At 41.0% G+C, this 27,113-nt stretch overlaps 1 protein-coding gene across 3 annotated transcripts in view; it reads left to right on the top strand.

The window, feature by feature from the left end:
• The first annotated feature begins 1,705 nt into the window (after window positions 1-1,705).
• Window positions 1,706-27,113, top strand: part of GLT8D2 (glycosyltransferase 8 domain containing 2) — a 32,429-nt gene continuing 7,021 nt past the window's right edge. Inside the window, exons 1-11 of one of the 3 annotated variants that reach the window (XM_069973633.1) lie at window positions 1,706-2,029; window positions 4,028-4,069; window positions 4,990-5,082; window positions 5,258-5,426; window positions 5,846-5,963; window positions 8,576-8,660; window positions 16,784-16,896; window positions 19,750-19,916; window positions 21,025-21,137; window positions 22,509-22,676; window positions 25,322-25,610. In XM_069973633.1, coding sequence (XP_069829734.1) covers window positions 4,051-4,069; window positions 4,990-5,082; window positions 5,258-5,426; window positions 5,846-5,963; window positions 8,576-8,660; window positions 16,784-16,896; window positions 19,750-19,916; window positions 21,025-21,137; window positions 22,509-22,675 — 1,044 coding nt within the window. In that variant the 5' untranslated portion in view covers window positions 1,706-2,029; window positions 4,028-4,050 and the 3' untranslated portion in view covers window position 22,676; window positions 25,322-25,610. Of the gene's footprint in view, window positions 2,030-4,027; window positions 4,070-4,989; window positions 5,083-5,257; window positions 5,427-5,845; window positions 5,964-8,575; window positions 8,661-16,783; window positions 16,897-19,749; window positions 19,917-21,024; window positions 21,138-22,508; window positions 22,938-25,321; window positions 25,611-27,113 lie in introns of those variants that run through there. The other 2 variants (XM_069973647.1, XM_069973640.1) reach the window with 2 other exon arrangements.

The following is a 27,113-nucleotide window of genomic DNA, read 5'->3' as shown; positions in this document are numbered from 1 at the left end:
CTTTCAGCTTCCTGGCAATGCAGGAGTTAAACTGATCACTGGGAGACTTGATTATGCAGCTGAGTAGGTCTTTAGACTGACAGGTTTCTCTGCCTATCTGGAACCTGGAAGATCAGAGTGCTGGTCCTATGGGGATCCGGACCGGGCTTTTGTTCAGCATAAAAGAAAGCTGAGGCAGTCTCCCAGCGCTGGCTATTAGGTTTCATAGCCTGGTCCCAGCTCCCCCTGTCTATTCCTGCGATCCCCGTCCTAACTCCCTCTGCTTGCTCAACTTTGTTACCTGACCTCTGGCTTGACTTTTTGACTATTCAATTGTAACCTGATTCTGTACTACGCTGCCTGTTTGGTTCTGACCTTGCTTGTTTGACTATGCACTAATGTGTTTGTTTGTCTGTCTTGTTCTATGTCCACGTATCTAGTACAGGGAACGTCTTTGTGGTTGTCCCCGGCCGCCTAGGGCCGTTTGAGGCAAGTAGGTAGAGATAGTTGGTGGGTTCAGCATCAGGGCTCACTGTTGTGTCTTGTCCCTGCCTCCCCTGTCCTGACAGTAGGAGAATAATATGTGTAACGGTGGACTTAGCAACATACATAGAGACAACACTGATAATAAGGCAGGACAAGACAAGGAAAACAAGATATAAAAGTTACCATGGATGCGTATACCAAAGCACTGATAGGAGATCAGAACATTGCCCCGAGCTCCGAACTGCCTCTGCTGACTTGCCATCTCCTCATATTGCATCCTGATGCCAGCTCTTTCCCAGATAAGTGTCATCTCACCCAACCATCGACCAACATTAAAATAAAATAAAAACACAGATTCAACACACCCGGTCACTTCCATTGCTCCATGGTCTACTTCTGACACAGGTGCCTACTGTAGGCTATTTCGGTGGTATACAAGGGTCAGCATGGGCAAGCTGCAATACACTGCATGCTCTGATACTATTCCATCATTACATTAACATTTTCAGCTGTTTGGACCAGATGGCCTAGCCTTTTTCCTCATGCGCAGCCATGAGCCTTCGTCATGCATAACCCTGTCCCTGGCTCCTTGGACTATGGTTGGTACAAACCACTGCATACACTGGAAAAACCGCACAGTTTTGATCCTTGTCAGATCCTTACACTTGCCCATGTTTCCTGCTACCAGTTGTTATTGTCATCAGAGAATTTTACTGTCATTTGTCATTTTTGACGTGATATTAGATATGTTATAAGTTATTGATCGCAGCAGGTTCCACTGCTGAGACCTGTTGTGATCCTGAGATACAATGTGGAGGGAGTGAACATCAGTGTGCTCCACTCCCCAGCCAGCTAAAGAGCCAATTCTTCGCTTTATAGACTGTAATGAAGCAGAAGAGTCAGATCTGATTGACGGACGCTGCCCTGCACTCTCCCAGACTGTTTCTCAGTAAATCTCAGCAGTAACACTTGCTGCGCTCAATAGCTTTTGACATGTCAAAGGTTATTACAAGTGACAGTAACAAGGAATTACTGTTCTCTTGCTGCCTAATGACAGATGCCATTGTCACAAAAAAACAGCCTTATTCATTTTACCTGTCATCAGTTTTAATGTTACGGCTCGTGGGCATGCAAAACTTATATAATATTCATATGATTATTATTTCTAATATGTTGTTGTATTGTTTAAAGCTTTAAAGGCACCTTCACAGTAATATTAATGTTTTCCATTCAGACAGCCAAAAATCCCTATGCAAAGCACAAGGGGGATTTGCAGATGTTGGAAGAGTTTTCATCTGGAACTCATTCCTTTCTGTCTGTACTTGCAAATGTAGCATTTTACAGAGCAGTTCATCACGTTGGACTGAACAAAGGAGAATAGAGGGATCCCAGTCACTACCTCCTCTAGCCTGGTACACCTTTCCTCCCTAAAGAAGATCACTTTCAGAATTGCTTTTTAGGCTTGGCTTCCCATACCACAGGCTGTCGTGGACATTCTTGTTTAATCCGCTCCTCCCATGAAATGTCCGATAAGGAAGACTTGGCCTGAATTCTCCCCATCTTGGTATGTACGACTCAACTGTTAAAATGTTATTTGCTAAAAATAATCATTTTTCATGTGTTTTTTTTAAATATATTGCATAGAGCTGTAGGATTTTCATCCACAAATTAACTCTGTAGAGCACTTCTCTCATTGTCGCATTCAAAAAAGAAAGTTCTTTGCTAAAAGTTGGCAAAGATTCCACTTGTTAGAAGTGCCAGAACTTTTACAGGCAGGGATTTTACGTATGCGCGTTGCACAGGAAATGAAATGTATATTTTTCTGACTGTAGGCACAGGAAGTAATACTCAGTTTTTGGCAGTACTTACCAAGTAATTTAACCTTTTCCAGACCTAGGCCTAGCTATTCCTGTGGAAATCCATTATTCATTGTATAACATACAGAAATGAACACTATAGGGGACATTTATTAAGTCCAGCGTTTTTTACGCCAGACTTATAAATGTCCTCGCATCTCCGGCGCTACGGAGATTTATGTAGAGGCGGACTGCCTCTACATAAATCCCGTGCGCGTCGGTGCGCACAGACGAAAACCTACGCCACCTGAAAGGTGGAGTAGGTTTTCGGCGTATCTTTGAGTTGAAAAAATGATAAATCGCGCGGACTCTGAGTCCGCTCCCCCCGTTCCGCCCCCTCCACACCCCCTCCCCGCCCCCCCCCCCCGACGTACTCCGCGTGAAGTGCCGATATGCGAATATTTTATTTGCAAATCGGCCATTTGCGAACAAAATCATTCGCATATCGGCACTTTATGCCGAAAATCATCAGTACGCCGGTTGATGCATGTCCCCCTATATATTTATTACACTGTACTAACCAGTTCAAAGGATCAGCTTAAAATGTACAATTTATATTCTACAAAGTGATTACCTTACAAATCTGCTGGTAGTTTCCTAATGATGGGGGGGAGGGGGGTACAGTGTATAAGGTGCCGGGTTCTCTTCCTGTCCTAATCCACAAGTAGGTTATTGAAGTTGATGCCCATTTCACTGGCATACTTAGAGGGCTACCTTGACTCCCAGATTTGTTATGGGAAAGGTCTATTAATTTGCTCTTATCAATATTGACTTTGAAACCAGATTGTTGACCAAATTGCTATAGAGACCTAAATACCAGCCCAATGCCACTGGTGTGATGATTTAAGAAGATGAGCAAATCATCCGCAAATAATGCAGATCGCATCTCCCCCTCCCCACCTTAACCCCTTCCACTTCCTGAGCTGACTGGAGTCCTCGAGATAGAGGCTCAAATGCCAAATTAAAAAGCAGTGAGGACAATGGGCAACCCTGGCTATCCTAGCCTAATGGTGCCACAGCCAGGAATGGATTTGAAAAGAGGAGAAATCTCAGTCTTTCCTTTATGACCTGTTCCCTATTTATAGTCTGTTCCTGGTTTTGGCTTAAACAACCTGTCATATAAATCTCTCTGTGTAAACGCACTGTTATACAGGCTTTGCTTAAAGGGGTAGTCCACCCAAAAAAAATTTCTTTCAAATCAACTGGTGCCATAAAGTGCCAGAGATTTGTAATTCACTTCTATTAAAAAATCTTAAGTCTTCCAGTACTTATCAGCTGCTGTGTGTCCAGCAGGAAGTGGTGTTTTCTTTCCAGTCTGACACAGTGCTCTCTGCTGCCACCTCTGTCCATGTCAGGAACTGTCCAGAGCAGTAGCAAATCTCCATAGAAAACCTCTCCTGCTCTCTAGACTGGAAATAATACAACTTCCTGTTGGGCATACAGCAGCTGATAAGTACTGGAAGGCTTGAGATTTTTTAATAGAAGTAAATTACAAATCTCTGGCACTTCATGGCAGCAGTTGATTTGAAAGAAAATTTTTTTTGGTGGACTACCCCTTTAAGCTACTCCCATCATCCATTACACTATGATGGGACCAAAAAAAAAAACAGTTTCTAGAATAACCAAGTACATTATGTAAGAAGGAGGATAACATGGCAACATTCTCCACACATCTAAATAAGCATCATCATGTTTTTTATTTCCAGATACCCCAGTACAGATTAATAAAATGGCTTTTTTACGAAAACGTAAGTAGATATTATTTACCTCTGTTTAATCTTGTTAAATCTACTTAACTTAATTTCTTTTTATACATAACCTTATACTGTATAAACCTAAATCTGAGTTTACCTCCTGTGACTGCATGTTGTCTGTGAACGTCACAAAAAATCTCATATTACAAAAATTCCCTATAGCATATTATATAGTGAAGAAAAAAACAGGGAAGGTTGGGGTATGAAGCTGCAATTTTTCACTTAGACCACCTTCATAGGTGTCAGATTTGATTTGTATGGACTCCATCATGAAATCTCAATCAAATCAATGCATGTGAATGTGGTTTCACAACCCTGTCGATTTCCACAGATTCCATGTTGATACGGTGATGATTAGCCCCACTGAAATTTCAGGAGAAAAAAACAAATATGATATATAAGGCTGCATTCACACGTCTGTAAATTCTACAGTCCTACAGATGATGAATGCCTGTAATGGATTGTTTCCCTGCCCAGCATGATGTATCAATATCATGCTGGCAGCAGGGAAACTGTTTGAGTTGCTGTGGCAGTTTCCCTGCTGCCAGTATGATATTGATGAAATATCAGATTCGGCAGTGTAAACAGGGCCTAATAGTTGACCACTGCTTTTAGAGCTGAGTGGTGGTCAGTAACCCAACGAGCTGTCAACAATGGGAGGGAAAGAGCAATGGGAGGAGAAAGAGGCGAGTTTGCTAAATGAATGTATTTGCAAAAATATTTAACTTGATGAACCCTATAAGTATAACTGTACTAGTTGAGATGGGTATACTCCTTTAAGTCTTAGTAGTTTTAGGAGCATCAGTCATATCTGATCTCTAATACAGCATATTGCAGGGTATCCTTTATGGTTATTTATCTAAAAACAATTCCAAACAATTGTATTGCTAAGGATTGTATATTTTATGTTTCAGTTAATCACATATTGCTGTTTCTGCTCATCTTGACATTTTGTGCAATATGGTATAGCACAATCTATAAGGCTAACAACCTAAAAGAAGAAGAAGGTAAGTACAGGATGATATTTGGTTTAAAAAATGTTTTCTAAAACTTGCAAGAACAATAATATAAACCATCAGCCTACAAATATTTACAAAAACATGAATTGCAGCTCACTGAAAAAAAGACTCCAATGTTCTGTATATCCGCTAATTAAATTGGATCCCTTGTTTTTTATTATAGATGTTGCTTTAGAAGTGGAAGAGGAGGAGGATGTCATTCCTATTGTTATATGTGCGGCTGCAGGCCGTGTTGGTGCCACCATAGCTGCTATCAACAGCATCTACAGCAACACTAATGCCAATGTGTTATTTTATATTATTGGTCTGAAGAATTCCTTGACTCATATCAGGTATTGAGACAGTGCTACACATTAAAGAAGAACTCCAGAGAAAAAACATGTCTATAAATCAACTGCTACCACAAAGTTATACAGATTTGTAAATTACTTCTGTTTTAAAAACTCAAGCCTTCCAGTACTTATAAGTTGCTGTATGTCCTGCAGGAAGTGGTGTGCTCCTTTCAACCTGACACAGCGCTCTCTGCTGATACCTCTGTCCATTATAGGAACTGTCCAGAGCAGCAGCAGCAAATCCCCATTGAAAACCTCTACTGCTCTGGACAGTTCCTGTCATGGACAGTGGTGTCAGCAGAGAGAACTATATCAGACTGGAATAAATTCATCACTTCCTGCAGGGCATACAGTGACTGATAAGTACTGGATGGCTTAAGGTTTTAAAAGTAATTTACTAATCAAATGTTATATTTCAGAAAATGGATTCAAGAAACACAGTTATCAGAAATACAACTGAAAATTGTGGAGTTTAACCCTATGGTTCTTAAAGGAAAAATTCGCCCTGATGCAGCATTCCCTGAACTTCTTCAACCAGTAAGTAAATCATTTAAATACATGATTTTATATCAGATCAGATGTAAAGATAGGATCATTTCGTTGTGGATCACCAGCGTGGTTTTATGCAATTTCACGGATGACCAATTGACATGCTGTTGGGTCCCAAGATGACCACAGATCACAGCTGACTGTCCTACATTCCCCACATATATTCCTTACGTTAAAGACATGCCTGTCTGCAATAATTAAAAGGAATGAATGTTCTTTAATGGTGCGTTCACACCTACAGGATCTGCAGCAGATTTCATTTAAATAACTGAACACAGCATCAAATCTGCTGCAGATCTGCTGCAGATCCTGTAGGTGTGAACGCACCCTAACAGTTGTTGAGTTACTGTATTTGTTATGCAAAAAATCTTTAATAAAGAAAACAAAACAAATAGCATTATGCAGTTCAATCCAATGGTGCATGCATGGCCATTTATTAGCTAGTTAATCACCTCTGGAATTCTGCTATTAAAGGGGTTATTCAAGTTAAGAACAACATAGCTGCTTTCTTGAAGAATCAGCACCACTCCTTTTCTCAGTTTGTGTTTGATATTACAGTTCAGTTCTATTATAATGAATGAAGCCAAGTTATAAACCGCACACAACTGATCATTATTACTTTTTTACAATGCTGTGTGAGACCAGAGCCCTGATATTCATGAGCTGCTGGCTTCTTGCTGCCGATTGCCACCTATGTGCTCCTTACCGCACATAGGGAGAAATCTGGTGGGTGGGCAGATTAACCCCACAGTATTGTGAGGAAACTATTGATGAACAGTAAAAATTATAACATAGTGGCATACCACTGAAATCAGGCTGTCTGTCTCTACTTTATACGGCTCTAAGATACACCTGGGTAACTTTACAAGTGATAACCAAAACCAAAAAGGTATGCTTCATTTTACACCCCTAGCACTTACCTGCTGGGATATGCAGGTCTGTACCTTGTATGGAGTTGATAGTCCCTTTAATCACTCAGTACTTCAGCCCTAGGGCCCTAATGGGCCTATTACACAGGTCGTTTAGAGGAGCAAACGAGCGCTCTCAGCGCTCATTTGCTCCTCGTTCCCCGCTCGCTGCCGCCGCTATTCAACGCGGCAGCAGCGAGCAGGTGAGTGCGGGAGGGGGCGGCGGGGAGCTGCGGGGGGGCTGCCCCGGGGATCGCTGATCGTCCGGGCAGCCCATAGGATATAGCAGCGTCTGCTGCCGATGCTCCTATTCAAAGGAGCGACGGCAGCAGATCGCTGCTATATCAGTCGCTTTTTTTTCAACATGTTTAAAAACAAGCGACTGCAACGATCAGCTGACATGAACGATGTCGGCTGATCGTTGCACTCTATTCCACGGGACGATTATCGTCCGTAGCGGCCGATATCGGCCGAATACGAACGATAATCGTTCCGTGGAATAGGGCCTTAATACACGGAGTGATAATGGCTCCGTTTAATAGAGACCACAATCAGCTGATGACAACTATGATCTGACAGTGTCTTTTGGTCCCGACCTAAAATCATCAGTCACCGACACGTAGCGATACGCGACCAATGGCTGCCGATTGTGTAAAAAAAAAAAAATAATAAACTGTATACATTACCTGTCCACGGTCCCGGTGTTCTTCTGCCCTCTGCTGGCTTTCCGGAGCTGCTGTAGCTTCAGAGCAGGTCTCTGCACTGACAGGCCACTCAGCCAATCACTGGCCACAGCAGTCCTGGCCAGTGAGTGGCCTGTCAGTTCAGAGACCTGCACTGAGGCCGCAGGGGTGGCTCTGGGAAGCGAGCAGAAGGCAGAAGAGCAACGGGACCATGGACAGGTAATGTATTAACATTTTAAGGGCAAGGGCTGCACCAATGTCGCTAACAATGTTTTTACAGCCCTTGCTAAACGATTATCGAGCCATGTAATAGACTCAGTAAATGGCGCTCACTTACAGGAGGCATCAGCCCGTCTAATAAGACCCTTAGGGCCCTATTACACGGGCGATTATCGTGCGAAAAATCGTTATATAGTTTGAATTTAAATGATAATTGTTCTGTGTAATTGCAGGCAACGATCAAAAAAATTGTTCGTATGTCGTTGATCGTTGATTTAGATCTGAACCTAAAATTATCGTTAATCGTTCGCTGTAATTCCATGTTCATTTGCTCAAGTTCCGCATTTTTTCACTAATCGTTCAGTGTAATTGCACATTGTTCATTGTTTTCCTGAGATCAGAAGGAATAAGCGATCATAGTAACGATCGCAATAAGGATCATAATAACGATCGTATCTAACAACTATCGTTCTGTGTAATATGGTGAACGATTTTAGATTAATGATAAACACTCTTGTTTGCGATCATTTATCGTTAGTCTTTAATCGTTAAAAATAGCTCCATTTAATAGGGTCCTTAGGCTTTGGGTATGAAACCTAAAACAAAGATATCTCAACTCAGAGCTAAAATAGCTAATTGGTTTCTCCATTTATACACAACAATAAATGGTTATTTATAGGCTCATTTTAGTATATCTTCCAGTCTGTGCAGCGTTAGCAGTAGTAAGAATTCACAACTTATTATGTTTCATGCTTTTTTTAATTATATATCTCTTTATTCATAAAAACAGCTGAATTTTGTACGTTTTTATCTACCACTGCTTACTTCGGAACATGAAAAAGTCATTTATTTGGATGATGACATCATTGTTTTAGGTAGGTCTTGGGGGGGGGGGGTTGTATTTTGTAATAATCATTACAGTTTAGGAAAATAACATTCAATAAAATTCACATTCACACATTCACACTGGGTTCACACTACGTATATTTCAGTCAGTATTGTGGTCCTCATATTGCAACCAAAACCAGGAGTGGATTAAAAACACAGAAAGGATCTGTTCACATAATGGTGAAATTGAGTGGATGGCCGCCATATAACAGTAAATAACGGCCATTATTTCAATACAACAGCCGTTGTTTTAAAATAACAGCAAATATTTGCCATTAAATGGCGGCCATCCACTCAATTACAACATTGTGTGGACAGATCCTTTCTGTGTTTTTAATCCACTCCTGGTTTTGGTTGCAATATGAGGACCACAATACTGACTGAAATATACGTAGTGTGAACCCAGCCTCAAGGTGTAAGTTCAAGCTCTTGGGCCCCAAGAATGGTAAAATCAGTAACATGGCTCCAACTTCTACTCCATACTGATGTCTTCAAATAGCTACAGGAGGTCTTTGAGCCCTAACCTCAGAGCTCAGGTGTGCCCAAAACTACTTTCTTGTGAACTTGAACTGTATGTAGTTGGTTAATAGATGTTAATAGAGGATTTGTTAATTATAAACTTTGGGGGAGATTTATCAAACATGGTGTAATGTGAAACTGGCTCAGTTGCCCCTAGCAACCAATCAGATTCCATTTTTTATTCCTCACAGACTCTTTGGAAAATGAAAGGTGGAATCTGATTGGTTGCTAGGGGCAACTGAGCCAGTTTCACTTCACACAATGTTTAATAAATCTCCCCCTATATTTATAAATACAGATTACTATGAAGTAAAGGGTATACAGTGATCCCTCAACTTACAATTGGACCATCGTAACTTGAGACCAGACAACATACTATGCTACAGACAGTCAGGATCTGCAGCACATGTAAAAAAAAAAATAGCTGATCAACCAATGAAAGTGGCCATTTTACTGGTAAAATCCCAGTATTAGTGAAGTGCATGTACTGGTTGACTGTCATGTATCTCCTCTCTACAGTACAGTGTGATAATACTTGTTCTGTACTGCTCTTTACCTGGGCCTGGCTTCATTTTATTTTTCTTGGACCTTGTGTGACCTGTACATGAAAACAGAAGGCCCACCTACATTTTATATCCTTACACTTAAAATACCTAAATAAATAATGACAAACATTCAATTGGTGAAAAACCGGCCACAGTGTTTTATTATGGCTTACCACAAATAAAATATAATTTATTCATAAATATTTATTTAAATAACATAACTCAAGTCCATACATGACCAGTCCACAGGGATTACCCTGTGACCACGCCCACTAATAAAACACTGTGACATCCTTGTGCCGCTGATCCCAGGGCGGGGGGGGGGGCACTGCTCCAGGTGAGGTAAAGGAATGAGCTCACAGAACCAGAGCACAAGTTATATACCCGCTCTTTCCCGCTCAGAACTTTGACCAATAACAAGTGTCCATTTGTCACCATGACAACTCATAATCTGCCCGGATACTATTCTCTCATCTTATGGTGACGTCATCTCATACTGCAGCCACTCAGACCCGGTCCACTTAAACCATCACCTGAAATATAAGCAGGGCAGGGGAGGAGAACCAAAGCACACATAACGGGGCCTCTGTTCTCATGCGTCCACTATGCAAATGCACAGTGGCCTTTCCATGAAAACAGAAGGCCCACCTACATTTTATATCCTTATACTTAAAATACCTAAATAAATAATGACAAACATTCAATTGGTGAAAAACATGCCACAGTGTTTTATTATGGCTTACCACAAATAAATATAATTTATTCATAAATATTTATTTAAATATCATAACTTAAGTCCATACATGACCAGTCCACAGGGATTACCCTGTGACCACGCCCACCGCCAGGCCTTAGCGAGGCATGGACCCCCCAAAACACCGTAGCCATTTTTCTATTATATTTTGTAAACCTAAATTAAATATATCACCCCCAACATCTGATAAATGTGTCCCTTCAAATCTATACAAACCCTATATAAAGCCCTCAAGATCTATGTGTCTATAACTAAAACCCCCAATCACTGGCATATATTTCTCAATGGACCTATTTACTTTACGTCGTATCTTTTCTAGATAAAAGGTATTTTTTGCTGACCAACCCAAACGCAGGACCACTTCTGAAAAAAACAAAAACTGTGTTCCGGAATAGACACTTAAATACTGCTAAATCCTTCTTAATGTCCCAAATAAGGTCTAGGGTCTTCATGCGGCCTAAAGTCGTTTCCTCCTACATGTAGAATGATGATATCAGATGAGGGCCAAGCTATTAACAACTCTTTTAACCCTTTCATCACTCTTCTCCATCTGAGTCCACCGATACCCCACCAGAAGACTGATAACTCTCTATCGTCAAATCCTAAATTTTCACTGTAGTTCCTTCTTGCTGCCCTTTTCTGTGCCCAATATATATATGAGTGGCCTACTATCCAGACCACCCACGAGTTACCTGTAAGAAAATTAAATCAATAGATGAGGCTTAACATAAATTTTAAATCTGTTTGATTCCCAACGACCAATTTTTTTTAATGGTGGCATCATCTAAACCCATACGTGCTGCTTCTTTGGCTGCCCCTACTCTAAATGAATGGGTAGAAAATTCACTAGGGTCTAATTGCAATTCAGCTAAAGCTTTTTTGAATATGACTGCGAACTGATATCTTGTAAGTGGGGAGCTGTCTGCATGCATCAGAAACGCACCAGGGACTATTGGCTGTACTTTCAACCATTGACCTATTCTATAAACTGGACATATCGAGGAACCCGCTAAACTATACAGAAAAATTGATCTGCCTTTCCTTTTTTGACCAGTTTTGGACCTGCTAAAATGTATAACCACAGAACCCTCACTTAGTGCTACATCACCCAGCAGTAATGGCGATAAAGCCTTTTTATTTACTGCTGTCAATTCTCCGATCCTAAAAGCACCAAAGAATGCTAAAACAAATGCTGTTTTGAACAATTCCAACTCAAAATTATCCCTACATATTCTAGTTAGCACCTGACACAACCTTACTAACAATTTAATCGAAACCGGGCGCTTTTTACTCCCAGGAGGGAACATGTGCGCTAAGCCTTTCAAAAACTGTCTGACAGGGAACAAATAGGTGAAAGGCTGTTGACCACACATCTTAAGAAAGAAAGAAACTCCTGCGACCTGTTTCAAGACAGAAGAATGCAACAACCCTTTCTAAACTAAACTACTCAAATAAAGTAAAATAACTTCTATTTCGCCAGAATAATGGTTAACAGATATAGAACCACAAAATAAAGTCCAATCTCGCCATGCAGCCGAGTAATTGGACCATGTTCTAGGAGCTAAGGAATTAACTAAACATTTCTCAATCAATTCCAGATTATTTCCCAAAGATGAGCTGGGCAATGAGTCATCTCTGCCTCTTCAGATGGGGCCAACTTCCAGAATTGCTCCATCTGGTAACGAGAGATTGCATCTGCTAACTCATTCTGCGGACCAGGGACATAACTTGCCTTGAGCCATATATTACGCTGCAGGCAGCACAAAGCTAAGTGTCTCAGGAGTTTAATGGTGAAACCGCATTTTGATGATAAAGTGTTTATTGCAAATACCACACCTTTGTTATTTGATTTTTAGCAGAATTCTTTTATTACAAAATAACTCACCCCATAATACAATTGCCACCAATACAGGGAATAGTTCTAAAAGAACTATATTTTTTGTAATACCTCCTTCAACCCATCTCTGGGGCCATCTGACGAAACTCCACTTGTTTTGGCAGAATGCCCCATATCCTATACTACCTGCTGCATCAGTTTGTAATAACAATGCTGTCGAATATACAAACTCATCTTGCCAAAAGGCACGACCGTTGAATTTTGACAGAAATTCAAGCCATAAACTTAAGTCTTCTTTCAAAGATGTGGTCAGCCTAATGTGAGCGTATGACGAGTTAAGCCCCCTAGTCGCTAGATGCAGTCGTCTGGAAAATATCCTTCCCATTGGTATTATGCGTGACGCAAACGCCAACAAACCCAAGGCCCAATTGAAATTCCCTTAAGGTTGTCTTGCGTTTAGCCAGCAATAACACCAGTAAACTCCTTATCTTGTTCAATTTTTCCACGGGTAACGAGAAAAACATTCCGTTGGTATCAATCTGAATACCTAGAAACTCTAGACAACTGCGAGGGAAAACTGTTTTTTTCCCAAGCTTTAGGGATACCAAAATGATAACAGATATCAACGAAATTTCCCATCAACCATGAACAAATCGGACTACCTGCTGGGCCAATAAATAGAAAATCGTCCAGGTAGTGCAGGACCCGACCATCCGGACAAGATTCCTGCACTACCCATTGTAGAAATAAAGCAAACACTTCGAAATAAAAACATGGTAGGGCAAAACCCATCGGCAAACAACGATCATAGTAAAAATTACCATTAAATTGTATGCAGAGTGAGTTAAACCCTTTGGATTTACTAGTAGAATACGAAATGCTGACTTAATGTCAGAGTTCGCAATTTGGGCACTTTATAAGCGAAGCACACGCCTTTCCGGAGTGTGCCCTACTGTACAGTGGATGTAGGTCCATTATAACGCAGCGGTAGCATTAGATTCAACCAAAGACCTACGTCTTTAGTTCCCCATTTCAGCGTTGGGTGAACTGCCAGCTTTTGTCTGAAGAGCTCATCGTATGAGAACCACGCTGAACCTCCAAAATTTTTTTATGCTTCCAGCACAATATCTACGTGCTGAAACAAACCTGAACACAATTCAGGCTGGCGTTCTCCTAGTACTGCAGCATATACACAAAATGCTTGCAGCCACGTATTAAAGTATCTCGGTACCGACTTTTTTTTATTATCATCATTATCTTTCTCCTCCTTCTTGTCGGACTTCACCACTAACTCCTTAGACGGAAACAATGACATAATATCAATATATTCATGGCGCCAAATGCGCTCTTTCACTGACCAAGATAGCCTAGAGGAGAAATGTCGCATACCATTGGCTCCTTCACTGACACCTGAGATACCCCAGCAGCTCTCTCTAACACAGGGGATATTACTGGAGACATAGAACCGACACTAGATGCAGTAGGTATTACTATCTGTGAACTAGCTGAGCCGACCAAGCATTCAAGCTAAGAGGCTGCTGAGTAGGCCTCTGAAAGTCAGCTAATAACTTAGCCAGACTTTCCAATATGCGGGATTCATTGCTAGACTGACAGACAGACAAGGGGGTATGAATTATCTCACCACCTGGTCCTCCACTCGTCGTCATCTCGGGCTCCTTGGCTGCACTCACAGGCTCTAACACAGGCGGAGTTGCTGCTCTGGCGCATGACGGGTTAATCGGCTCCGGGCGCTGACAGGATCTGCTGCTGCGTCTCTTGGCTGGAGCCTTCCCCTGCACGCTCTCTTGCGACGCCGTTCTTCTGCTCCTTCATCTTCCCCCCCCCCTTTCCTCCTCCTTATCCTCATGTGGCCCAACACTGCAAGCCTCCCTCATCAGTTCCGGTGGGCTGTACATTTGAGGGGAAATGGCGCGCGTATCCATAGGGCGGGATGCTGCGCTTGGTCCTGGTGCGTCACCTGTGTGTGCCGGCATTGTGTCACTCAGCACCGGAGGTTCCTGTAGGCACCTGCGTAGCCAAGCTTTGCCACCCTGTGACTCTGCTCTGTTCAATAAATCCCTCAGCAGGCTCTCCATCTCTACACAGGTACAGCGCTGCTCCAGGTGAGGTAAACCCCAAAGCGCGAGTTATATACCCGCTCTTTCCCGCTCAGAACTTTGACCAATAGCAAGTGTCCATTTGTCACCATGACAACTCATAATCTGCCCGGATACTATTCGCTCATCTTATGGTGACGTCATCTCATACCGCAGCCACTCAGACCCGGTCCACTTAAACCATCACCTGAAAAATAAGCAGGGCAGGGGAGGAGAACCAAAGCACACATAACGGGGCCTCTGTTCTCATACGTCCACTATGCAAATGCACAGTGGCCTTTCCAGGACCTGAAAACGCTCCAGTCCTCTACATAGAAAGACATTTAGAGTCTCTTGTAGCTGTTTCCGACTGTTATATGTAAGGACCTGCTGTATGCTAGTTAGCTGCTTATTTTCCTTTAAAAAAATTATTTTCTCATTTTGGGGGATTTAGAACTAATTAACAGTTTTCCATAGAGTTTTGGTCTCAACATACAATTGTTTCAACATACTGTACAATGGTCGTCCTGAAACCATTTAAAGGGGTTGTCCAGCGAAAATCTTTTTCTTTTAAATCAACTGATATCAGAAAGTTATACAGATTTGTAATTTACTTCTATTAAAAAAATCTCAAGTCTTCCTATACTTATCAGCTGATGTATGTCATGCAGGAAATGTTTTATTTTCAGTCTGACACAGTGCTCTCTGCTGTAATCTGTGGCCGAGACAGGAACTCTGTCTCGGTTTTATATGAATCCCCATAGAAAACGTCTCCTGTTCTGTCTCGGCCAGAGATGTCAGCAGAGAGCACTGTGTCAGACTGAAAATAAAACATTTCCTGCATGACATACAGCAGCTGATAAGTATGGGAAGACTTGAGATTTTTTAATAGAAGTAAATTACAAATCTATATAACTTTTTGACACCAGTTCATTTTAAAGAAAAACATTTTTGCTGGACAACCCCTTTAATATCGTATGTTGAGGGACCACTATATCCTGTTCATAAATAATTCTTAGGATGCTTTCGTTTATGACCTCAATGTCACTTCTTTGAGTGGAGAGCGGCGGCAGTGAAGCAGCGCGCGCTCTCCCATAGGCAGGCTATGGCACACTGAGAACAGTGTGAACATACCCTAATCCTGCAGAGACACCATCACATGTCTCGACGTCGGTGAACTAGCCAGACCTTCCCTCCGGGAAGGAACAACCAAGCCAAAGGCGTTCTCCAGTCAAGGAAACCACCTCAGCAAGGTATCCATTCACAGACAGCTGTTTCGGGTTTTTTCCCCTCATCAGTGTGGAGTAAGTTTCTGGCTAGTGGGAGCAATGACTAGTAAGTGCATGCAAAAGGACGCTAGTTGACCTCAGGGAGATCAACCAAAACACTGCAGAGACACCATCACGTGTCTCAACGTCAGTGTATTCTAGAACATTGCCCCCTGGGAAATCAAATATGCAAAAGAACACTGCAGAGAAACCATCACATGTCTCGACGTCAGTGAGCTAGCCAGACCTTCTCTCCGGGAAGGAACAACCAAGCCAAAGGCGTTCTCCAGTCAAGGAAACCACCTCAGCAAGGTATCCATCCACAGACAGCTGTTTCAGGGTTTTTGCCCCTCATCAGTGTGGAGTCTGCACAGCTGTCTGTGGATGGAGACCTTGCTGAGGTGGTTTCCTTGACTGGAGAACGCCTTTGGCTTGGTTGTTCCTTCCCGGAGGGAAGGTCTGGCTAGTTCACTGACGTCGAGACATGTGATGGTGTCTCTGCAGTGTTCTTTTGCATATTTGATTTCCCAGGGGGCAATGTTCTATAATACACTGACGTTGAGACATGTGATGGTGTCTCTGCGGTGTTTTGGTTGATCTCCCTGAGGTCAACCAGCATCCTTTTGCATACCCTAATCCTGTCTGTGATGATAGTAACAAGTCTGCTAAAAAGTTATTTCTATGGAGCAGGAAGGGTCATTTTTGAGATTTCAGGATTATTTTATACTATAGATAGTAAAATGGCAAATTAGAAAAAATATCTATCATAATTTTATCCCGATATTTACATGCATATTTTTTTCACTGATTATGCCATATAATTGTAAGTCCAAACCTCAGTCATTTTTCCTTTGCTGTCCTTTCTTTTATTATTTTTCTTTCCATTCCAATTGTTTACCCCATAATTCATAATGCTCTCTAACTTCATTGAATGTCTTATTCTGGGTTTCAGGCTGCAGTACCTGAAACGCTGAAACATTATTGGCTATACTTTTGCTCTTTCTGGAACTGAGAATGCTTAAAAGAATTTTAAATGATGATACAGTGTACTTGTCATATATATTATTAGAACATATCATTTTTTTTCAAAGGAGATATCCAAGAACTCTACAACACTAGAATATCTAGAGGACACATTGCTGCATTTTCTGATGATTGTGATTTGCCGTCACTCCAAGAAGTTATAACAAGAGAAGGGATACAGGTGTGGTGGATAGGAAGAAAATTTACTTTAACTTTTCATTTCCTGTAGTCCTCAGTCAGCACACAATGGTTTAGATATATAACCAGCCCTAGTAGACAGAACTATATATAATTAGCAATAATTAGACAATTAATTCATTATGTGATGAACAAAGGAAAGCATGCACAAACTCTCATTGTGGTTGTATGAAGCAATTTATCAGGAAGCTATTTATTGTATGCTGCCTTTGGACTGGGACAAGAAAATGTTAGGTAAGTAAAATTTCCCCTTTTTGTATGTCCTTGGGTAGCAAACAATGGCACAGCAGTAACTTGGAGAACTTTTTTGCCTGAGGCTGAGCCTTCTGCAGGAGTGACACCTGCCTTATAATATTTGACGAATACCAGGGGTGAGGACCAGGTGGCAGCTTTATAAATTTCCTCCAGAGGCATGTCACTGCATTCGGCCCAAGAAGCAGTAGTAGCCCGAGCAAAATGGGCTTTGAGCTGTACAGAAAGCAAAGGCCCTCAGTACTATCGGCTTCTGATATAGCTGAGTGAATCCATCTAGTTAAAGGGGAAGTCCGGATAAGAAAAACTTGTTTTCTATTAAAAGTATGTTAAAAGTTATATAGATGTGTCTATACAATGTATTACTGTATCTGTACAGTTCTGCCACACTAGTAGCTGATAGAAATCCAGGAAGTGAAAAAATGGCCCCTGTGACAATCCACATTGTCTCCTGCTCCTGCTGCTATCCCCCCTAGGAGACAAATCTTACATGCCTCTGTCTCACATTGTGTGTGTTTGCTGATGATGCATACAGGGGGCAGGGCGTGATATCACAGGAGGCTTGGCTGGAAAACCCAATCCCCTGCCTGATTCACCATCTCTAACCGGCCAGAAGCGGCTGCTGCACTAATTTTACTGATTGTAATGGGTGGGGTCTGTGATGATCACATGAGGGAAAGCATTGCATTCTGGGAAATGCCAAACCAGGAAGAACAGAAACACAAAACAGAGCAACCCCCCCCCCCCCCCAACAAATGGATATTTGGTAGTTTTAAAACTGGGATAGACAGGTAAATAATGTGTTATGCTTCTGCAGAAGTTTCATTTTTTTAACCTCTACCTGGAGTTCCCCTTTAAAGTTAGTATGCTTACTTTTTCCCCTAGTCTTTCATTCTTAAAGGGGTTATCCAGCGCTACAAAAACATGGCCACTTTCTTCCAGAGACAGCCCCACTCTTGTCTCCAGCTTGGGTGGGGGTTTTGCTGCTCAATTTCATTGCAGTGAATGGAGCTTAATTGCAAACCGCACCTGAACTGGAGACAAGAGTCATGTTGTCTCTGAAAGAAAGTGGCCATGTTTTTGTAGCACTGGATAACCCCTTTAATAGAAGCTTTAGGTGGGTTCCCTTTCGAATGCTAACAAGAGTGGGAGCCATCAACGGAGATCTTATCAAATTATCAGACGGAAGTTCTTCATCTGTTCTAGAGCTGATGGGAGTCTGGACCACTGAGAGTATCTTTTAACATCCCCAGAGAGTTGACGATGAACCTCAAGAATTTGATCCTTTGGGAGGGAATCAGATGAGACTTACGGTAATTTATGAGAAACCCATGTTGGTCTCAGACTTGGATGACTGGAGATGACTCTGAAGCAGAGTGCTTCTGGATAACCAGCCAACTGTGTACAGGAAGAGTTTATGACTTCAAAGAGAGTATTGAAGAGATTATCCTTAAACCATGAAAAGAAATTCTTGGCCTCAAATTGCAAGCTGGATTTATCAGTAGAGATACACACAGTACACATTTCCCATCAGGAAACGCAAGTGCTCTGGTGGGATTTCAAAGTTCATTTATTTCAAAGGAGGGAATAATTTAACAGGGGGATCCTACAGAGAGGACATGCAACACCTGGAAGTCTGCAGAGGTTGGCTGCAAGCAGATATATAAAAAATGGTGGCATTTAAACTGAGAGTTTTGGCTCCAACTAGGGATGGTCCGAACTCTCTGAGGCTTGGGTTCGTATGAACCCGAACACTCGGCATCAGATTCCCTCTGTCTGCCCGTTCCGTGGAGCGGGTGGATACAGCGGGAGGACCTCCTGGAAAATTGGGATACAGCCTATGGCTATGGCTGTATCCCAGTTTTCCAGGCGGTCCTCCCGCTGGATCCGCCCGCTGCACGGAGCGGGCAGACAGCAGGAATGATTGCCGAGAGTTCTCAGTTCAGACCATCCCTAGCTCCAACCCCACCCCACTGGCGGTAGTCCTGTTAGTCATCAGAATGTGATGACCATGCTGCTTGCTGGACCTGTAGTTAGAGGTCACAGTGGAACACAAGTGGACGTGACTTAATAGCCAGAAAAAATACCAGAATGCAAAGCACTTCTCATCATGCTATATAGTGCTGATCATCAAGTCATTGAAAGGGTTACTTGTACCTAAGTATGCAACATATGTCAATAAGAATTTATCAAGCTAAATGCAAAATGTGGAGAAATACAGTAAACTTTCTACTTTTCCTGTATAGGGGACATGTGGAGAGACAGTGTTCAGCTGTTTGCCGCTTTATAAAGAAATAGGGACAGAAAAAAGCATAATGAGAGTCTGTGCCTGCTTTGTTTTGGTTCAGCACATAGTCAGATGTTTAATTGTCTACTTATTCATATTCATATGGCATTCTGTCCAATGGGGCCGGGTGTACATTTAACCCATTGCAGACTCCCTGAGGGCACCAAGAACCGCATGGCTTCCTCACTACCTCTGGAGGCCACAAGCAGGAGAAAGCTGGGGAACCTTCAATATGACATAACAGTATTAGATGGAAATAGAACTTTAGGTTAACCTACTGTCTACCTTCTCTTGTAGAACACATACATGGGCTTCCTTGACTACAGAAAAAAAGCAATTCAGAAACTTGGAATCAGCCCAAGTACATGCTCTTTCAATCCAGGTGTGTTTGTAGCAAACATGACAGAGTGGAGACATCAGCATGTTACAAAACAGCTGGAGAAATGGATGAAAAGAAATGTGGAGTAAGTTATTTAATATATTATTCAAATATAATTCAAAAAAATTGTTTGGATTGCCTAGTTTTTTTTCAATTAAGAGCAAAGGGGTTATCAAACGTTAGAAAAACATTACCATTTTCTTCCAGAGATAACCTGACTCTTGATGTGCATCAGGAAAGCATCCAGACTTCTGGCGCTCCCATAGACGTCTATAGGGGCGCCAATGATAGAATTCCAGATGAAAATAAGACAGGATCTATAAAATCTTGTTCTATTTTGCAGAATGGACAACCCTTTAGGAAAAATCCTGAAGGGTGTCCCTCACTAATGTAATCTTATGGGTCCAGAAATTCATTTCCTGATAAGAAATCCAGGCAGATTTTCTGGACGTGTAAGGAGGCCTAAATTATGCTAAAATATATGATTCCTCAAAATAAAATGCTTTAGTGTTAAAATGACTCTCTTGGACCCTGTGCTGCATTTGCCTAGGTGCTCACCTTAAAGGGGTTATCCGGTGCTACAAAAACATGGCCACTTTCTTTCAGAGACAACACGACTCTTGTCTCCAGTTCAGGTGCGGTTTGCAATTAAGCTCCATTGACTTCAATGGAACTGAACAGCAAAACACCTCCCAAGCTGGAGACAAGAGTGGGGCTGTCTCTGGAAGAAAGTGGCTATGTTTTTCTAGCGCTGGATAACACCTTTAACACTCAAAATTATATTTACCTAGTCCCAACTGTTCTGAAAAACCATAAGGTCATATGGTCATAAGGTGTATGGAGGCTCCTCCACCACAGCTGCCTGAGCAGTGGTGATCATGAGATGCTCAGGAACCTGTACAAACAGGAGCACAGCTATAGGGGTGAGCAGAGGATGCGGTTATATCTGGGCCCAGGAGCCTGAGGGGGCCCATAAAATTTCTGTCCCCATATGGGGAGGCTAGTACTATATGGTTGAATGGCCCCGTAACCAATTTTGCAGTGGGGCTTCAAGTTACACCTCTGTATACAAGTGATAACTATCTGTACTTGCTATAAAATTATATTGCAATTGTATGCATTTAGAGGGTTTGTCCATTTTCACAATCTGTCTTCCAGTATACAGACACAAGGTACTTTGTCTTATTTTTCAGAGAGAATCTGTACAGCAGTAACGTTGGCGGTGGAGTAAGTACTCCTCCCATGCTTATTGTGTTCCATGGAAAATATTCTGCCATCTCTCCAGCCTGGCATGTTCGGTATCTAGGTGATTATGCTGCATTCCTCTATATTTTTCTCACAAGCACATTATTTGTTCTAATATTTACTCTTTATAAGCAGCAAGACTGCAGTACTACACATAGAGTACAACTGATATTGTAGTTTACATATCAGTTCCTATACCAAGTGTGGGGAAGGAGGAGGTCACATCATCGAACACATACTGTTCTAAAGACAATTACCTAGGAACTTAATCAGTAAGTTTTTGTAGTATTGGGTGGAGTAGAACCGGGAGAAATGTGCTCTGTCCACACAACTTGAGATTGTGTGGACATATAATGGACTTCTATAGAAAGTCCATGAGACATCTCTTTTCATGGTGACAAAGAAGGGAAAAGAAGCGATCAGCAACACACTTATGGACCCTCATTCTAGCAGTCAGTGGAGGTCTTAACGCCCAGATCCCTACCAATCAAAACTTTTGACATGTCTGTACAAGTTTTTTTCAAGTGGTCGATACACATAGGTCTAGGCCATATAATTATCATTTGTCTCTCATCACTACGCATGCCCGCTGTGGTAAATTAGGGGCAGTTAGCTATAAAAATATATACCTACCCATCCTGTTTCTCCCAGATCTCTGTGGCTCCAAAGTAGACTGGGCAATAGGATACTGTTGCCAGTCACTGAAGCACTTACTTTGAAGACTTCAGAGCAGCAATGGCATTTTTACAGAAGTGACAGGCTAGGTCAATATTAAAATGTCACATCTGTTTTTTCTGCCATTTTCTCCTCAATTTTTTACTACAAATCCTAGAACCACACGATAAAGAATCAAATGACTTGTACAAAAAAAACCTGCAAAATATGTGTCTGAGGGAAGCCATAATTTTCTCATTTTCCTGAAAATTACTATTGATTATTTTTATTACTAAAAATTACTACTTTTTATTTCTGGCGTCTTATTTTTATTACAAGTCATGTGATTCGATCATCATGTAATTCCAGGATTACTATTGAAAAACTAGGGAAAAGTTTTTTCTTATATTTTTATGCCCCTATAGAAGTCTATGGGGGGAAAAACACCAATGTTTCTGTGATAAAAATTTAGATCAGCTTGCTGCAATTTTACATAAAAAGGCCAAAATGCCAGAAACAAAAATGTCATGTGGGTATTGCATGTCAAGCATGTGGCCAGCCACAGTGTTTTGAGCTCAAAATGCCATGCGTCTTTTTTGATGGGATGGGTTCAGACCTTACCGTTTGAGAGCTGTAAGGCTCAAAAAAAAATAAAAAATAAAAACAAAAAATCCATAATCCTTCTAGCCTAGAAAATATACAAAGTATGTTCAGTGGATACTAAAGATGCACAATTCATTAATGCATAAATCTTGATGTTCTATCACTTATACCAAAGGGTTAAGTCCAGATGACCAGCTTTCTAACAATGTGGTTCATGATGCCAAGCTGCTTCACTGGAATGGACGATTTAAACCATGGAGGTTCACCAGCTCACACTACAAGCTTTGGGAGAAATGGTTTATTCCTGACCCCACTGGAAAGTTTCAGATCCACCGCACCTAAAGTAGATATTGTTTTAGTCTCTTTGCACCTTCTAAAATAAATTGTGTTTGTAAATAATCTCCTATTTGTTAGGTATTTTGGTAATGAAGTGTGGATGCCCTAACTGCCGTTTATCCATTTATGGCATTCAGTTCCTGTAGATAATAGAGTTCAACCCTTTCAGGACGGGGCCAAATTTGCAAGTCTGACATGTCTCATAACTTTGGGATTTTTTTGTGACACTGTACTTTATGGTAGTTGTACATTTTGGACAATATATGTGATAAACACCAAAATTCTGTAAAAATTTTGACCAATTAGCATTTTTTGAAATTTGAATGTTGGCATGAAAGATAGTCATGCCACATAAATGAGTTGGAAATTCACATTTCCAATATGTCTTCTTTATGCTGACATAATTTACTAAATGTCCTTTATGTTTGTAGAACACTAAAAGGTTTAGTATCATCCTATTTTAAAGACTGCACACCTTAAAAGTATCAAAATGACATTTAGGTAGTTTGCTAAGTGTTTTTATAAAAAAAAATAAAGAGTGGAGTAAAGTGAAGGCAGAACTTAGAATTAATTTTTTATTTCAGATATTAAATTTTCTTTCTGTAACACTGCAGGTGCTGACAGTACAGAGCAACTTAATAAGCATTACCCCAATTCTGAGGTTCTTAGAGATATCCTTTATGTGACTGTAGAATGCTACTACAGGCCTCAGACATATAGGTGGACTTTGTGGATTTTGGGGCCTCCTTTTTCTAAAGGGTATTTTGCTGGCACCATTTCAGATTTGCAGTGTGTACCAAACATAAACACCTCTTAAAAAAAATGACCCAATTTTGGAAACTGCAATTTTACCCCAACAGGAGCTTTGTAAAATGTATTATTGGGTCTTTTTTATATTTGGTTTTACAAAATAACTTTCAATTTTCGCAATGAATGTAGCAAAATAAGAAATAGGACAGATCTCCTTAGAAAGGCAGTATCCCACATGTGGTTGTAAATTGCTTTTTGGATACACGGCAGGGCTCAGAAGGGAAGGAGCACCATTTGGCTTTTTAGTGCCAATTTTGCTGAAATGGTTTCGGTGTGCCATGTAATGGGGCATTTCCACACTCTAAGTCAGATGCCAAGAAGTGTGAAGCTGTGGGCAAGTATCATGAACTCCCAGCATCATGTGTCATTAAGATGCTGTGAGCTCTAATCCTGTTCAAATCTTCACACTACTGTATTGACACAATTGCTTTACTGTAATGTATTCTGCTGCAAATTTTCCATGCACAAATCCAGACAGAAAATCTAGCAAGTCCAGTATACAATTCACGCTTGCAGGCAAACCTTGTTTGGTAATGCTTTACTGAAAGTATCCTTTCAATTATTTTGTGTTCTCCCATGAGCTCAGTCAACATGTGAAATTATGGGTAAGGTATGTGGACGACATCTTCATCCTGTGGACGGGGACCCGCCCACAGGTGGAGACGTATGTCGGATATCTAAATACCTGTCATCCACTAATAGAGTTCACTTTGGAATGGAGGATACCATTCATTACCTTGATGTGGAAATTAGGAAGGACGGTGATGGAGGGGTTATCACTACAGTATACAGTAAGGAGACCGACAGAAATAATTTATTGCTTAGAAGTAGCTGTCACACTCCATCCACATTCAAGGGTATACCGAAAAGTCAATTTACAAGAGCCCGTACAATATGCAGTAATGACAGTGAATATAATAAGACAAAAGAAAAAATGACAGAAATTTGTGAATAGATGGTATAGACGAGAAGAAGTGGAAAAAACAGGAGAAGTTGGTAAGATACCTAGAGAGGAGATAAGGAAGAAAAAAACGGCAGTAAAAGAAAAGGATGAGACGGTACTGTATATTAGTGCATATGACGGACATGCCAGATTAGTAAGGAAGGTAATCTCAAAATACTGGGGGATGTTAAAAAGTGACCCAAAATGTGGCAGAGTATTTCAGAAACCACCGCGGTTTGTCTATAGAAAAGGAAGATCAATAGCCAACCAATTAGTGAGGGCAGACATAAAGAAGAAAATGAAAACAAGACAACAATTTCTGAGAGCAAAAAAATCTGGTACATTTGCGTGCCTGTCATGTGTTAATTGTAACTCTATCAATAAAGGAGATACAGTCACCCACCCAATGCAGGGTAATAAGATACAACTTAAGGGATGGTTTTCATGCAACTCACATCAACTAATTTATTTGCTAAAGTGCCCATGCGGGAAAGCTTATATTAGTCAGACATCGAGAGCAGTGAAGGTTCGTGCGAACGAACACAAAACAGCTATACGTAATTATGCCAAAAGAAAAGAAGACAATAAATTTGGAGAAACAGGAGTTGCTAAACATTTTAAACAAAATGGATGGTGCTGGAACAAAATAGGAGGTGAAGATTCTGAACAGGTTAGGGTTAAATTACTGAGAAGAGAAGTGTTCTGGATTCAGAAACTAGATACACTTAGCCCAAATGGGATGAATGAAAACTGTAATTTCAATGTATTTTTATAAAGATCTCTGATCATGTAGTATTTCTTTCTAGTTTTACTAAATAGATGATTTCATACCTATGTAGAAGAGACTAAATGAGTCTAGTAAGTATAGATAATCATGTATATCATCTGTTTGTTTTTAGTAACGTAGTCTCGCAAGATCTGCGATACTAGTTATGGTGGTGGGAGCACTTACGGCGGCATGCGTGAAAAAGGGAGGAACACTCCTGAAACGTCCATCCGGCTGCGTGGTTGCACGCTTACCTGTCTTCAGTGATGCAAATGGTGGATCAAGAGCTCCGTAAGGGGTGAAATCGTATCCAGTTACCAGATGTGGTCCGCGTCATGAGCACTTTGGGTGATTTATGTTTTGTACAACATTGTGAATTTATGTTGCAAAAGAAATGAAAGGATACTTTCAGTAAAGCATTACCAAACAAGGTTTGCCTGCAAGCGTGGTGAATTGTATACTGGACTGTGATTGTGGAGATTGGGAGCCTCCTATGTACACCCGCTACAAATCTATCAAACCAGGTGTGGAACATACTCTTACAGGTTTAAAGTGTCACTGTCGTTATGACTTTCTAAATCAACAGTAGATGTGATATAAAGCAAGTTTGCAATTTACATTTTTTTTTTAGTTATCATGGAAAACACAGCACTTCCTGTTTTTTGACTGTTTAAAGGGGGGAAAAAAAAAAAAAAAAAAAAAAGAGTCAGAAAACAGGAAGTCCTGTGTATCCCAGGCCATCTAAGCGCTCACAGAGAGAAGGCAGTCATGTGACTGATGGACACATTGAGCCATGACTCTCCGTACTGGTCAGAATTCCTGTGATTAGGCTGTTTTGCATCCAGCACAAGTCAGAAAATCTGCCTTCAGGAGACTGGACCTGGATTTCTGGTAAGTATTGCTTTGTTTTAAAGGATGACAACTCAAAGTAATGAATGTATATTGCAAACTTGCTTTATATCACATCTACTGTTAATTTAGATTTTGAAAGTTATAACAACAGGTGCACTTTGGGAGTACAGGCTATTACCACATTTCTATTGGCAGTATGTAAAGACAGCAACAGTGGTGTATTCAGTTGGATGTTTTAAACACAAACCCACATTTTACAGTTATTTTCATATTTAATTCAAGTAAATAAAAACATGTAGCATGTAGGCGGAGAGGCCTTTCATTTTCAGTCTGCTAGATTTTTTTCTCTCTCAATACACATCATCACAAATATATATAAAAAAAAGCGGCCTGAACAGAAATAATATGTCTACATCATATTATACAGCATTTCAACAAGAAAACTGCCAGTTACAAGGAAAAAAAAAAACCTAAAATAAAAATGGACCACTGTTACACATCTGTGCAACAACAGTTCAAACACAGCACCATGATTAGTCATAATGGAATGACCCCTATCTGACCTTTTCAAATAGTAGTTTGTTTAGTTTGGATTTAAAGGGATATCATGTTTTCAGTAATTCCTCATGGCTTTTATAAAAATTTCTGCTTGTAGACATCAGACAGGATCCTCCATTGTTTAGGCTAGGTTTATATATGTTTGTGCTGTATGCAATAGCAAAATTGACTACGCTTTTGTATACAGCAAAACAGAACTGTGAACTGTAGAAAACATAATAAAAGAAGTTACACTCACCCGTCCCAGGGCTTTCTACAGAGTCACTGCTCACTGTCACCTGCCGATCTCCTGTGGTTTCTGGGCCTATGACGTCACAACCCAGCTCATGTCTTAAAGGGGTTGTCCGGCGAAAAAAAATTATTCACAGAATAACACACATTACAAAGTTATACAACTTTGTAATGTATGTTATGTCTGTGAATGGCCCCCTTCCCCGTGTTTCCCCCCACCCACGCTAGACCCGGAAGTGTGGTGCATTATACTCACCGCATGTCGTGTCGTCCACGGTCTCCGA

The sequence above is a fragment of the Dendropsophus ebraccatus genome, chromosome 1 (genome assembly GCF_027789765.1).
Source record: "Dendropsophus ebraccatus isolate aDenEbr1 chromosome 1, aDenEbr1.pat, whole genome shotgun sequence".
NCBI lineage: Eukaryota > Metazoa > Chordata > Amphibia > Anura > Hylidae > Dendropsophus > Dendropsophus ebraccatus.
Note: the sequence above shows the minus strand (reverse complement) of the source record. Positions and strands in the feature narration are given on the sequence as shown.